The sequence below is a fragment of the Canis lupus genome, chromosome 16 (genome assembly GCF_048164855.1).
Source record: "Canis lupus baileyi chromosome 16, mCanLup2.hap1, whole genome shotgun sequence".
NCBI classification, from domain to species: domain Eukaryota; kingdom Metazoa; phylum Chordata; class Mammalia; order Carnivora; family Canidae; genus Canis; species Canis lupus.
This window is the reverse complement of record NC_132853.1, coordinates 59,614,411-59,629,542: the sequence shown is the minus strand read 5'-3', so window position 1 is coordinate 59,629,542 and position 15,132 is coordinate 59,614,411. Positions and strand designations below refer to the sequence as shown.

Sequence of the window (15,132 nt, the reverse complement as noted above, 5' to 3'; positions counted from 1 at the left end):
GGGGGCGCGGGCGGGGGCGGGCGTCCATTCCCCCGGGACGCGTGGCGCGGTCCCCAAAGCCCTGGGCCTGTGGCAGGGGGCAGGAGAGCCAGGCCCTGGGCCGTGGACAGCTACACCCAGGGGCAGACCGGCTGTGCAGCGCAGCACGGGCGTCCGAGAGCCCCGCGGCAGCTCGGCCACCGCCTCCCTGGACTCAGCGGCGGCGCGAGGCTTCGCTCCCCAGCGCTCCTCCCCCCGCAGACGGTGTAGACGGTTCGAGTCCCGGAGGACCCGCTCCTGCCTTGAGCGCCCCCCGCCCGGGCCCGAGGGTGCTCTGTGCACCCCAGCGGGTGCAACCGGATTCGGTCTCCCGGGCGCCCGTAGCCCCGTCGGAGATCCGGGGGCATCACGCAGGTGGCCCACCCTGCAGTCCAGCCCGCCCCGCCCCCCCGCCCCCCTCCCGCGGCTCTCGGGCCTTGGGGCGGCGGTGCCGGCTCGGCGGGGGGCGGGGGAGGACGCGGAGGACGCGGTCCCGGGCGCGCCCCCACGACCCCCGCCGCGCCGCGGGCCGGGCCGCAGACAATTAAAGCGGGATTCCTCCCCCGCTGACGTCGGCAGCGCCCAGGCCCCTCCCGCGGCGGCATAAAAGGCGCGGGCTCCGCAGCGCGGGCGGCAGTGAGGGCCGGGCAGCGCGGCGGTGCGGACTGCGCGGCCGAGCAGCGCGGCGCCCAGAGCGCGGGCCGCCGCCGAGCCCCGGAGCGCGCCGAGCCCCAGCCGAGCCCCAGCCGCGCCCCAGCCGAGCCCCGAGCCCCGAGCCCCGAGCCCCGAGCCGCGCCGAGCGCCGGTCCCAGCGCCCGCAGCCATGCCGGCCCCCCGCGCCGCGCGCACCTGTGCGCTGCTCGCCCTTTGCCTCCTGGGCAGCGCGGCCCAGGATTTCGGGCCGACGCGCTTCATCTGCACCTCGGTGCCCGTGGACGCCGACATGTGCGCCGCGTCCGTGGCCGCCGGCGGCGCCGAGGAGCTCCGGAGCAGCGTGCTGCAGCTCCGCGAGACCGTGCTGCAGCAGAAGGAGACCATCCTGAGCCAGAAGGAGACCATCCGCGAGCTGACCACCAAGCTGGGCCGCTGCGAGAGCCAGAGCACGCTGGACGCGGGCGCCGGCGAGGCCCGGGCCGGCGGTGGCCGCAAGCAGCCCGGCGCGGGCAAGAACACCATGGGCGACCTGTCCCGGACGCCGGCCGCCGAGACGCTCAGCCAACTCGGGCAAACTTTGCAGTCGCTCAAAACCCGCCTGGAGAACCTCGAGGTCCGCGCGCGCCGCGGCTGCCCCTCCGGCTCGCGCGCCCCTCTGCCCTGCCCCACCCCCATCCCCGCCCCCGCCCCCGCCCCGGCCCGACTCCCCCACCCCGCCCGGGCCGCCGGGTGCCCGACAGGGGCCCCGCAGACGGCCGCTCGCCCCGGCTCCCCGCCAGGCCGCCCCCGCATTCGCCCTGAGGGGACCGCGCCGCGGGCCTTGCGCTGGGTCCGGCTCCGCGCGTAACGATGTCGTTCCCCCCGCCCTTGCACCCCCGCAGCAGTACAGCCGGCTCAATTCCTCCAGCCAGACCAACACCCTCAAGGATCTGCTGCAGAGCAAGATCGATGACCTGGAGAGGCAGGTGCTGTCTCGGGTGAACACTCTGGAGGAGGGCAAGGGTGGCCCCAAGAACGACACGGAGGAGAGGGTCAAGATCGAGAGCGCCCTGACCTCCCTGCACCAGCGGATCAGCGAGCTGGAGAAAGGTAGCCTGGGGCGGTCAGGGTGGGGGGCTCCCCCGGCATGCTGCCGGCCAGCAGGGCTCCCTGGGCCGCCGGGCTCCCTGGGCCACCCGGCTCCCTGGGCCACCGGACCCTGCCTCCGGTCCTGGCTTCCTGCATCGCTCAGCTCCAGGCTGTAAAAGCCCTGAAGCTCCTCCAGCCCCTTCCCGCTCCCCGAGTCCCTGCCCTGGGTTTTGGGTTTCCAGGCAGTGTTCCTGGTAGGTCTGGGGCCCCCTGGGCTGGGGACCTCAGGAGGGAAGGGAAGCAGAGTGAGGAAGGGGTTGATCGGTGTCGGCTGCACCCCCTGCGCACACACACTGGAAGGATTTTTCCAAGTCCGATTTGTTTAATCTTCAGTAAGTTTGCACTGTAGCTGTGGCGCTCCGAGCCCTCCCTGCCGAGGAAGACCGGCTCCAGCTGGTCCCCGTCCCCAGCAGAGAACGGGGCACCAGCTGGGGATGGTCCTCCCGGTGCCCAGTGGATTTGGTCCCCGAGCAGGTTTTCTCTCACGCCTAATGCACCCCTGGTGTCCTCTGGGGATCTCCGGGTTCCCCACTTCAGGTGAGCACCCCTCCCCGTGGTTTTATTTCCTGAGTGACCCACAAGCCCTGGCATCTTGCATGTCCTGTGGTTCCTGGCTCACCAACGCTGGCCAGCCCCAGCTGCACCCCGGGGCTCACAGATGAGCTGGGCTCAGCCTTGAAGTCACGGAAATCAAACAAGGTTGTAAAAGGGGGGGTCCTGGGCTGGGAGCGGGGCCACGTGACCCTTCTTGGACCGCAAAATGTGCCGGCTGGATTTAAACAGTGCCATCTTAAGGCATGTTATATAACTGAAAAACAGATCAGGGGAAGGAGGGACGGGGGAGGGAGGGGGAGGAGGGAGAAGGAGGGAGGGGAGGTTGGGGGAATGAAAACTACCCCCTAGGGAGGCCAGGGGCTGGATCTGCTCCAAGGTGTGTGTGGGGGGGGGGTGCGGGAATGCGAGCCGAGATGGCTGGGGGAGCCCTGAGTGGGCCAGCCCTGCCCCTGCCGTTCCTTCCCTGATACCTGACTTGGATGGCGGGTTGCTGGCCCAGCAGGATGCCTTCTAGAAATAATTCTTGGCCTGGGGGCCTGTTTAGTTCTGGGCTCCCTGGCGAGCCCCGGAGCACACCCAGGAGCTGGCAGGTGTGTGTCTTCCTGGCTCCAAGCCTGGTGCCTGTGCCCACTGCTGGGTTGGAATGTTTTGCCTGGAGTCAGTCACACCACACCCAGGGCCACAGCTCCAGTGTGTGTGTGGGTGGGGAGGGGGCAGACAAGCGTTCCCTGAGACATCGCTGGCAGGCAGGGAGCTGGTGGCTGTTGTGTAAAGGGAAGCTATCAGGCCAGGAGCCTGATTTTTCAGGAAACGCAGAGGAAGCTCTCCCTGAGAGTGAGTGGCACAGTGCTCAGAACAGTCCGCTGGGCCGGGGCTGGGGGCCGGCTCCCTGCTGTCCTGCCCTCCGTGCGGGGCTCTAGAAGAGCCTCAGAAGAACGCCTTTCCCTCCCATGGGGGTAGATGGGATTCTGGAAATAGCCGGAGTCCTCGAGGCTGGTTGATCGGGTCAGGAGAGTGGCCAGGGACTGCAGCACGTCCTGGGCCTGAGAGGAGTGCGCTGGGCACCGGGGGCCTGGTTGTCTTGGGTGGGAATCCAACACGAGTATTTGTGAACACGGCCGCCAGCCTGCATCCCTGGAATCGGGTCTGTGAAGGGGCTGCTGGGGGGAGCCAGGCTGCAGGAGACCCCCTGCCCCTGGGGCTGCACCGTCAAGGGCCAGTTTACTCACTGAGCGCTGACCCATTCCCTGCCCGTGCCCACCGCGCAGCCTAGGCACAGAAGCCTCCAGCCCCGAACGCTCCCCCCCACCCCCCCTGCCTCCCAAGGGGCAGGATGTGGGAGCCTGACCAGCGAGTGCAGAGATCTTGGGTCAGCTCTTTTGTTCTAGCCCTGTGCCCTCGGGCAGGGCAACGCTTGACCCTGCTGGGCCTCCCTCTCAGCTACTCTAGAAGGGAGAGCAGTGTGCTTGTCCGGCTTCCCAGAGCGTGGCGGGGGGGGGGGGGGGGGGGGGGGGGGGGGTTGCGGGTGGAGGGGAGCACCGAACGGTTCCGACGACAGGGACAAGTGCTTTGAGGTGCAGATGACAGGACTATGTCCTGTCCTTTCCAGGTCAGAAGGACAACCGCCCTGGGGACAAGTTCCAGCTCACATTCCCGCTGCGGACCAACTACATGTACGCCAAGGTGAAGAAGAGCCTGCCGGAGATGTACGCGTTCACCGTGTGCATGTGGCTGAAGTCCAGCGCGGCGCCCGGGGTGGGCACACCTTTCTCCTACGCCGTGCCGGGCCAGGCGAACGAGCTGGTGCTCATCGAGTGGGGCAACAATCCCATGGAAATCCTCATCAACGACAAGGTAGGGGCCCTGCCCACCTGGCCCTGTAGGACAGCGTCGTGGGGGCCCAGGCCCACCCGGCTGCTGGGGCGGGTCTGCAGCGGGAGGGACACACAGCCAGGGACGAGGCTGTGGCCCCACCAGAAGGGCAGGCAGGCAGGACTCGGGGGGATGTGACAGGCAGGAGGGCGCCCTTGGCCATGCTCCATGGACGGGGTGAAGCTGGAACTGCCCCAGAAGGAGGCCAGAGGATGATCCAGAGGGTCCTGCGTCCCTGGGATCGATCCCTGGCTCCTCCTCCCCCAGCCTGCCGCAGAACTGGCTTTGCTCCTTCCGGGGGGGGGGGGGGGGGGGGGGGGGAGGACCGCAGAGGCTCCCCGGGTGGTAATTCTAGGGTGGAGATTCTTCCAGAATACAGACCTATACCCTGCTCGACCCCTGCCCTCTGGGCCCTTGGAGGGTGCAGCCTCGTCCCACAGGGAGCCTTCTCCACCCTGGCCTTCTGCGAAGCTCAGAACGAGCTGCCAGCCGTCCAACCCCCTGGTCGCTGTGCCAGCGCTGCTAGTAAACATCTCAAGCTCAGGCTGGGGATTGGAACCCAAGCCCTCACTGCGGGTGCCATGACCAAGAAGGCTGTTCCTTTCTGAGCCCCAAGTGAAAGGGTCTATGGGTCGCACAGTCCGCCCTCCCCCACCCCCCAATGCTGGAGAGGGAGGGAAATCCCAGGCCAGAGGCTGGCCTTGCGCTTTAAAAGGGCCGGTGCCATGCCCCCCGGCGTCGGAGTCTGCAGAGGCTGTGCAGTGTAGACCCAGCAGGAGAGCGGAGAGGCCCAGACGGTAGCCGTCGATGTGAGCTGAGACCCCAGCGGTGGGCCTCTCCCTCCCAGGGCCGGTTTTGTAGACCAGCAAAGAGGGAGGAGGGTGAGGAGCGGTGAGGATGTTGTGTGTTCGGATGGACCTTAGGGGTCCTTGACAAATGGTCACATTTCCTGTGTGACTCCATGGTTCGTTGATGGATGGGGCCGGCGGACAATAACGTCTCGGGGGGTGGGGGGGCAGGTGCCGAGACAATTCCCTAACGGCCCCTGGTAATTATTTTAAACGTCGTGATGGGAAGAGTAACAGTTGAACCGGTGAGTGGCGACGATCACTGACCCTGTGCCGTGCCCTGTGTCCATCGTGTTGTGTGTGTCCTGCTTCCTCCCAGGTGGCCAAGCTGCCCTTTGTGATCAACGATGGCCAGTGGCACCACATCTGCATTACCTGGACCACCCGGGACGGGGTCTGGGAAGCCTACCAGGATGGCACCCAGGGTGGCAATGGCGAGAACCTGGCACCCTATCACCCCATCAAGCCGCAGGGTGTGCTGGTGCTGGGCCAGGAGCAGGTACTGGCCTGGGAGCTGGGGGGATGCCGGCTGCGGGGGGAGGAGCCCCAGAACCAGAGGAAGGACAGCATGGCAGGAGGGTGGCCGGGTGACCGGGAGCAGCAAGGAGGGAAGGAGCCACGGAAAGCCGGTTGTGCGGCGGCTGCGGCAGGGTCCCTGCCCTGCGGGTGGGAGTGGGCTCGGTCTGCGTGCTCTCGGGGGCTGCAGCAACACCCCCGGGCACGGGAAGGCTAGTCCGCCTTTAGCGATGCGTGATTTATTTCCTGGAAATGGCTTGTGTCCCGCTGGGCAGCCAGAGGGAAGCGCAGGTAGGAGGGTCCCAGGCCTTCTGTTCTGTTGGGCTCAGCAAGGAGTGACACCTGAGCTCCTCCGGGCCCTGCTCCTGTGGTGGTACCAGGCCCCAGCGGCCCCCTCGCTGGCCCCCTCGCTGGTGGAGGGACGGGCCGCAGGTGAGGCAGAGTGCAGGTGTTTCCGGGAGAAGCTCTGCATCTGGGGCACAGATGGCCAGCAGTGTCCCCTTTCCTGGGCTCCCCGTGGGAGGGGGACCGATGCGTCACCGAAGACCCAGAGACAGGATGTGAAATGTCCTTGGGGGTCCGTGTGAGAGAGCCCCTGAAGGGGACACATCACGTGCCCCCTTGAGAGACCCCCTCCATGGCCCCTTCCACCCTCACTCTCTGGTTCTCTTTCGAGGACACTCTGGGCGGTGGGTTCGATGCCACCCAAGCGTTCGTGGGCGAGCTGGCCCATTTCAACATCTGGGACCGCAAGCTGACCCCCGGGGAGGTGTACAACCTGGCCACCTGCAGCAGCAAGGCCCTCGCGGGGAACGTCATCGCCTGGGCCGAGTCCCACATCGAGATCTACGGGGGGGCCACCAAGTGGACATTCGAAGCCTGTCGCCAGATCAACTGAGGCTCCTGCCGGCCGAGCCTCCCCCCTGCTTGTGTGGTGATGACCCTCTTGTGTCTCCTTCTCTCCCTCTCCCCAGGAGTGACTCAGGCCCTCACACGCCCATGCGCACGCACACGGCCTGGCTCGCCCTCGTGCCCCAGGGGAGGCCCTGCTCCCCTGGGGGAGCCCACTCTGGTTCCCCGCTCACGCTCACAGGCCCATGTGGCCGTAGGTGAGGTCGTGTGTGTGTGTGTGTGTGTGTGTGTGTGTGTGAGTGTGTGTGTCTCGGGGAGGCGCTTTCTTTCAGAATGAGCTAGCTCCTTTCCTCCTCCCTCCGCGGTGTCGGGAAACCCCGATGGGGCAAACATGTGAACCTGCCAAGCCTGGGCCGCCCGTGGGCCCCAGGGCCGCGTGGCTTCTTCCGCGCCCGCGTCTGTCTTCGCAAACCCTGTCTGGCGTGGCCGGTCTCTGTGTGGGATGATACGTGCCTCTCAGCGGTCGGCTCGAGGCCGGGGGGCCTCTCCGCAGAGACTCTCTCTCGTAGCAGGAGCGGATCGTCCCCGATGGGGCCCTGGGGTGGCAGCTCCTGCTCTGTGGCCGGGCGCGGGGCGGGGGCGGGGGGCCGGCCTCGGGCAGCGGCCAGTGCCCGCCCAGCTGGTTTGCATGCCCAGCTCTCAGCTCGGCCCAGCACCGGTGCCCGCCCCCAGGCCCGCGGGCTCGTCCCTCCCTTGCTGCTGCAGGCTGGCGCCTCTGGGGGGAGGGGTCCCTCCCATGGCCCAGGAGGCCCCCTCGCCTTCGGCCTCGGGCGGCGGGACAGGAGGCGTCCGCGGGTCAGCTCCACGGAGGACCCGTTGGACCAGGAAACCCACGTTCTGATTAAGACCCAGCCAGGTCGGGCCCCTGATGCTGGACGTGCGCGGTGGTGAGGTCCAAGCTCATCTTGACAGCCCCCTTCCTCCCGCACCCCCGGGGCCTGCGGGCTGGCGGCCAGTCCTCCCCGGGGCAGGGCCTCCCGATGCCTCCACACAGAGCCTGGCAGGGCCTGAGACCCGCTCCCCATCACAGGTCCTGCAGGGGCCCCCACCCGTCACCAGCTGGTGACCCCCAGGCCCCCCAGAACCTTTCCTTCCCCGCCGTGAACAGCACCCATACACATTTCCTCCTAGTCCTTCCGAGGCGGGGGGGAGCGTATGTGTGTGTGTGTTTGTGTGTGCACGCGTGTCGAGAGTGAGAGTGAGAGAGAGAGAGAGAGAGCTCGCGCTCCAAGACGGATCACGCCCACGGTGAGCTCCCTGCTCTGTTGTACCATCTGGGGGTCGCACCCTGGACTCTGTCGCCAGGAGTCTAATTAGCAAAAGGCTGGCACGTCTTTCTAGAAATTCTCCCGCACTGCCTGGCTCATCTACAGCTGCAGACATTTCTTCTGGAGGAGCAGGTGTTCCCATCTTCTGTCCCTCCCGGGGGCACCTGTCTCTTTAAACGCAGGTCCGTGTTGTGTCGGAAACCTAGTGCATCTGTGTGTGTCTGTGTTGTTGTCTCTGTGTTAGTGTTCGCGTGGGCGTCCGCGCGGCACCCAGTGGCCGTTCCCCAGAATGGGTGCGGGCCGGGCGCGCGCGCTGCGTGTTGTGGTTCAACAGTGGCTTTTTTCTGAGACCATCGTGCTTCGTCAGAGCCCGTCGGGTTGTGGCATCTTTGGATCTGCAGGGATCTTCTGTGTTTGCATGTTCCTTGGGGTGGCGCGTCCCTTGCTCCTTTGGTCCGATGTGTGTCCCCCCTGCCTGCATGGACTTCTGGTTCTGTGTTGTGTGCGCACTGCCACCCGTCGTTCCGTGACCATCCACGTAGCTACCGAAAATGGCTGGATAAGCAAGCCAAGGGTGTCGGGGGAGGCCCGGCGAGGGAGCCGTCTCCCTCCCCTCCTCCCCACTCCCAAACACAACAAGAAGTATTTTTCACATGTAGGTTGACAAGGAGCCTAAACAGAGCCCTTGACTGGGACGGAGCGAGAGCTTGGAATCACCCCTCTAGACAGGTCGGCCCCACCCCTCACTTCAGCCCCCGGCGGCTGTTGCTTAGGCAGAGGCCCGGGGGGGTGCTGGGTGCTCCCCTGTCAGCACCTGCCACCAGCCCCTGCCGATGATCTAGCGGACCCCAGACCACCGTGTGCCCCCCGCGGGCCCTGTGGGAGCTGTCCGTGCAGGACCACAAGCCATCCTCTGCCCCCGCCAGAGCCGGGCAGAGCCGACCCCAGACGCTATGCCTACACCCCTGTGGCCCCCGTGCCCCGTGCACCTTCCTCGCCCTCCCCGGCCGCACCCCCGCGGTGCCGGGGACAGAAGCTGACATTTGGCTCCCTCCCCGCCCCTCTCCGGAGCCTGTGCCAAGCCCCTTGACTCCCTCACTGTGTTCACACTTGGCACGTTGCTGGCCCCGAGAAAGGTTGATGACACAGCCACAGATCTAATCCACGTAGTCTCCCATCTCCTTAATCTGACCGACGCTCCCTCTTGCACTGAATACCACATGCCTATCTCAGGTAAGCCGTTTTATAAAATAAGAAGATGCACAGCACTGCCGAGGCGGTGTTGGCTCTTGCCGAGCTGGTGTCCCACAGCTCCCCGGGTGTCCGAGCTGGGGGAGCTGCCGACAGAGGCTCTCCGGGCCCTCGGGGCTTAGATCCCACTGGAATCGTAAGCCTTCTTGCTTTTGATAACACAGTATTATTTCTCTTACTGTAGAAGAAAAAAGTTTATTACCAAACAAGAGTATTTTTATGAAAGAAAAGGACAAACCTATAAAATTAACTCAACCTATATCTCCCTGGAAAATACTTTCAGGCTCCGCCAAAATGTAGGATTGAAAGCGTGTATTTTGGAAGAAAGAGATACATTTTGTATGCTTTCTTTTCCTTTTTGTAGATTCCCGGTTTATTTTCTAAGACTGCAAAGATCACTTTGTCACCAGCCCCGGGACCTGAGACCAAGGGGGTGTCTTGTGGGCAGTGAAGGGGGGTAGAGGCCGGCGTGAGGTTCAGTCATTCCAATGAGCTCCAGAGAGGGGCCACGTGTGCTCAGAGGTGTTGGGGACCAGGATGCGAATTGGCCCATTCGTGGTGGACCCTTTGCCTCGGAGCCCATCAAGTCCAGGACTTGATGGTCAGTTCCAATCCCGGTAGAAGAAACTAGGGTTGCGTGTTGTTAACACGAAGAGGATAGAACACTTTATAATCTCATGGCAACCAAAATGTGGCTTGACACAGCCGTGGTTTCATCTCTTAAAACACAGCGTGTACATTTATTCAGCTAATGATGGGAAACGTGTCACTTCCGGGCACAGTGGACTTAAGTGCAATTTGTCCAAAGGGAACAAGTCATTGAGGAGGAAAAAAAAAAAAAACCCCAATACTTAGAGTCCCGATCTTGTCTTATTTGCCAAAAACAAACAAATCCAACAAAGCAAACCCCCTCTGGTTGATATTGTTACAATGTATATACTGTATAATATGAAAGAGAATCAATGTATCTTACTTTTTCATTATTTGCTAACCAAAGCTGTACATTTTTCATATGATCTGCAGCCTTTTGGGTATCAAATGGGTCAAAACCATGGGACCTGCCACCTCCCATCAGCAATTCTGGAAATGCACTATTTCTACTGGTATTGCTTTTTTTTTCATTTTCTTGCTGAAACGACATGAATTGTTGAGTTTATTTTTACACAGTAAAGAGTGAAGAAAGACGGTGGTGTGCGTGGAGTGTCTCTTTCCTCAAGCTCGCCGGGGTCACCCCGACCTGCCTCAGGGAGGGGCCGCCCGGGCACTGTGCCCCTGGCAGTCTCACGGCCTTTGCTGATGCTGGGACATGGGTGTGGGGGACGCTGGGGGGGGCTGGGGTTCACAGGTGCCACTGGCACAGAGAGGGAAGGGATGCCCTGGCTGGGTGTGGCCACACTGGGCTTGGGGTGTAGAGTGCCCCCCGCCCCCATTCCTCGCCTTACCTGCAGTCCTGCTCCCTCCTGGGCGCGTGCACTGCCCCCACCACCGCACAGCCGGGCGACGCTCCAGGCCACCCCAGGCTCGTGCTTCCCAAGCCACCCTGCTCTGTTCTTTGCCATGTCACAGCTGGCCGGATCGTGGCCAACGCCTGGTCACCTCCCCTCTTCTGCGGTTCCCGGGCCCCTTCCCTGCACTCAAGTAGGAGAGCATCCCCACATTCACACGACAAGGGGGGCAGGTGAGGCGGGGGCTGCCCTCCCGGCCCCTCGTGAGCCGAGCTAGACTCTGCATGCACATAGAACTCGTGAGCCGCTCCAAGGGACAAAGGGACCAAGAGCAAAAATAGCCCACCTGGTGGATTGGTCTCCCCACCACACCCCAACACACTTGTGCGCGGCGGCTTCGCAGAAGGGGTGAGCCCCGGCTTCTCGATGGCACTGACCGTGCTCCTCACCTCACCCACGGATTTCCTGCCCGGTGCGGTCAGTGGCCTCTGTTGGGGGTCCGGGAGCCGGCGTTGGCTGGGGCGTGAGCGAGGCCCCTGGTGGCCGGTGGGTCAGTTCTCCCGGTTGTGCCTGCGGGAGGAGCCTCTGGGCCCCAGAGCTGCCTGGGGGGGGCGGGGGCTGCAGACCTCACACCTGGCCCTGTGGCCGGGCCGGCGCCGGGCCATCCCCACAGCCGCAGCCCACGCTCTGCCTCTTTGCGTCCCCTCGGGAAAGCGCGTGGTCAGGCCCGCGATAACGTCACTGAAGTTTTTCATTTCCCCGAGGAGCTCTTTCAAAGGCTCGGGTGTTTCAACTATGATTAGAAACGAGTTTCTCGGGATCCCTGGGTGGCGCAGCGGTTTGGCGCCTGCCTTTGACCCAGGGCGCGATCCTGGAGACCCGGGATCGAATCCCACATCGGGCTCCCGGTGCATGGAGCCTGCTTCTCCCTCTGCCTGTGTCTCTGCCTCTCTCCCTCTCTCTCTCTGTGACTATCATAAATAAATAAAAAATTAAAAAAAAAAAAAAAAAAAGAAACGAGTTTCTCTCCACACCTCTCCCGATCCTGGTGCATCAATGAATGACGTTGGGGGCCTTGAAACGGAAAACAACCTCTCAGGGGCGCCGGCTCGCGTGGGGGTCTGAGCAGGGGGACACAGGCTTGGGACGTCAGCTCCAGAGTGTCTGGGGGTCAGCGATCCCGGCAGCCCATCAGACGCCTGAAACTCCTCTCGGCTTGCACACGTCTGGTGATGGGGAGCTCACTATCCCACAGAGACCGTCTGTCCCGCTTTCAGACAGCTCCACCAGGGAGTTTTCTTACATGTTTCTGTTATCTGCCTTTTTTTTTTTTTTAAGATTTTTAAAATTTATTCTTGAGAGACAGAGAGAGGCAGAGACACAGGCAGAGGGAGAAGCAGGCTCCATGCAGGGAGCCCAACACAGGACTCGATCCCAGGACCCCAGGGTCACGGCCTGAGCCAAGGCAGACGCTCAGCACTGAGCCCCCCAGGCGCCCCATGTGTTCTCTTCCTTGGATCCTGTGCTCGGTTGCTTATACTGAGGTGCAGCTTCCACCCACCTGTTTCCACACGTGGACACCCACCATGTGCCCCGCGTCCCCACCACCCCTCAGCCGTCGAACCACACGGGGCAAGGAGGCCACCTGTCTGATTTGTGGCTTTGTCTAGCTCCGTCATTGAGGGGGGACAAAGCTCAGTCTCCAAGGCCTGTGAGATGGAGAGCCCCGAGGGTCCCCTAGCCCAACCCCTCCATTTTACGGATGAGGGGATCGAGGCCCAGAGAGGCCGTGTTCAAAGTCACACAGCTCGTGTACGCCGGCCCGAATCAGACCTCGGGATTCCTGACTCCCAGCCCAGGACTCAGTGGCCTCACCTGTCACCACCTGGCAGGTAACAACGGGGGCAGCTCCCCACTCCTCTTCCTGCATCCCTCCCCCCTCAAGAAGGCTGAGCCCCGCCCCTCACTCCCCATGGGGCCTCCGGTGACCATTCCCTCCTGAGGCACTGAATGCGGAGGGGAGCTGCCCGGGTTGGGGGGTGTGGTCTTCTCCAGGTTGGGCCGCGGGCCATGTCGGTGCAGCCCTGGGGCCCAGCGAGGGCCTCTTGGAAGGCCTGGGAGGCCGCTGGGCCGCTCCTGCCTCCCCCAGCCCTCCCCACCCCACCCAGGGCTGCAGCCAGCATCTGTCCTGCACGGCTGACCTGCTCCAGGTCTCGTCGAACTCCTGGCCCCCCGCAGGGGCAACGGAGAAGCAGAGAGTGACCTGGGGAGGGTCTGGGTGAGACTCAAAAGAGCCCACTGCCAAGTACAGGATCTGCTTGAAATCGTGCATTTTACCTGAAGCTACAATGCGGATTCGCGTCCTCCTCCACACCAGACCCCTGCAGACCCGACCTGGTCCCTGCCCTGGAAGGCTGGGCCACATGTCCCCCTGGTATAAAAAGGGTAACGCCAGAGGACTCTGCGGTCCCTCTGAGCTCTCCCTGGGGCCTGAGGACCAATGTCCCCAGTCCTGGGGTGTCAGTGTCGTCCTCTGCCCCGAACCCCTGCTCACACAGGCCCCCTGGCCTCCTGCCCCTCGTGTGTGTCCCCTGCCCCGCCATCAGTCCCATAGTCATGGGACCTGCCCTCACAGACCTTCCCACAGTGTTGGCTGTCCTCTCAGGGTCCCTGCTGTCCTTCCTCAAACCCTCCGGCCAGAGACCCCTGCCCTCTCAGCCACGCAGGAGCTCACATGTCTCGTCACTGGTAGCAGACCTTGGGTCATGGTTTCTCCCCGGAAGTTTCTTTTTTCTTTTTTTAAAAAAGATTTTATTGATCTATCCATGAGAGACCCAGAGAGAGAGAGAGAGAGAGAGAGAGAGGTGGAGACACAGGCAGAGGGAGAGGCAGGCTCCATGCAGGGAGCCCCATGCGGGACTCGATCCCAGGACCCCAGGGTCACGCCCTGAGTCCAAGGCAGGCCCTCAACCACTGAGCCACCCAGGCGTCCCACCCTGGAAGTTTCTTAGCCACCATGTCAACCGGGGTGCACAGAAGCCCTCGGCGGTGGAGAGGGGGGTGCATTGAAGGTCTGGAGCCCAGAGTCCCTCCCAGCACCCGGCCGCCCACCCGTTTACAAGCTGGGCCTCCCATCAACATGGACCCCAGTGGTCTCCCTCTTGGGAGGGGTGCAGGGCGCAGGGGGTTGACGGGGTTGAGGCGATGCAAAGCCTGGAGGCCGCACTCCCTGAGCACCTGCGGGGGACAGGCACCTGGGCCGCGAGGCCAGTGGGTGGTTGCCGGGCAGAGGGGGGTGGCTCCAAGGGGTGCTGGGCAGCTCCGGGGCAGGGGAGGCAGGGGAGGTGGGGGAGGCGGGGGAGGGCTGGTGAGAGTTTGCAGGCTTGCCTGCCTATGAGACATTGCCAAGGAAGCCGTCTGTCCCGTTTGATTTCTGTGCTTCTCAATTCAGGCCAAGGTGGGGGGCCATCTGCTAAAGTGGGCACGGATAAAACATTGTTGCTGTGCAGAAAATTGGCTTCTGAGGGGAGGCTGTGTGCTCAGCGCAGAGCAGCCTGCAGAGTTGCAGAGTTGCTGCCAGAGGCGCCGGGCAGCGCCGGGGTGCAGGGAGAGAGGCGCTGGCGCGGTGCGGCTGCAGCAACACCCCTGCGCCCCCTGCACCCCCTCGCCGGGCTCCACTCCAGGGTGCCAAGCCCCTTCTCCAAACTTAGGGGCCGTTGCACAGGGGGTCACAAAGCTTCCTGACGGCTTGACTGACATACGATTCCCTGTCCTACATGCCGCCGTTTAAGTACATGATTCGATGGCTTTCACGTGTCACACTACTAATTTTTAAAAATTGTGGCAAATGTATGTCCCATAAAATTCAATGTCACTGAAGCGTGCAGTTCAGTGGTTTTGATTACACTCCCAGCGCTGCGCCACCTCCGCCACCACCTCGTCCCAAAACTCTTTCATCCTCCCACTCTGTCCCCGTAAAACGTCGACGGCCCATTCCGCTGCCCCCCACTCACGGTGACCTCCGTGGCCTCTGACCTACTGTCTGTCCCTATGAATCCAGGCCCCTCGTGGAAGTGGGATCAGACGCTATCTGCCCTTTTTGTGCCGGGCTGACTTCACGGAGCATCGTGTCCTCAGGGTCCGCGCACGCTGTGGCACGTGTCGGGCTGTCCCTCCCTTTTCACGGCTGAGTAATACTCCGCCGCGTGGATGGACCACATTTTGTTTCTCCCGTCATCTGCGGACAGACACGTGGGCTGCTTCCAGCTTCCGGCTGCTGTGAATAGGGCTGCTGTGCTCAGGGGCGTACCAGGATCTGTTTCAGGCCCCGCTGTCAGTTATTTGGGGTATGCACCCAGGAGTGGAATCATATGGGAATTCTATGTTTAGCGGTTTGAGGAGCTGCCAAACTTCTTTTTATAGTGGCTGCACCGTTTTACATTCCTACCAGCGATGTGCTAGGGTTCCAATTCCTCCACCAACATTTGTCACTTCTGTTTTCTTTCGTTCTTTCTTTCTTTTTCTTTCTTTCTTTTTTTTTTTTTTTTTGATAGTAGCCATCCTAATAGGTGTGAGGTGGTATCTCGTGGAGACACGGATTGTGTTTCATAATGATTCGTGACATTGTGATATCACACAGTACAGTGATACAGCGATTCTTCACCC

General features: G+C 62.9%; 1 protein-coding gene across 1 annotated transcript; it reads left to right on the top strand.

Annotated features, from left to right (window-relative positions):
• Positions 1 to 821: 821 nt before the first annotated feature.
• NPTX1 (neuronal pentraxin 1) lies at positions 822 to 10,206 on the top strand. Its single transcript, XM_072781921.1, has 5 exons — positions 822 to 1,285; positions 1,554 to 1,761; positions 3,965 to 4,209; positions 5,395 to 5,574; positions 6,268 to 10,206. Exons 1-5 carry the CDS (start codon positions 842 to 844, stop codon positions 6,487 to 6,489), a joined length of 1,299 nt encoding a protein of 432 aa, XP_072638022.1. The 5' UTR covers positions 822 to 841; the 3' UTR covers positions 6,490 to 10,206.
• Positions 10,207 to 15,132: the final 4,926 nt, after the last annotated feature.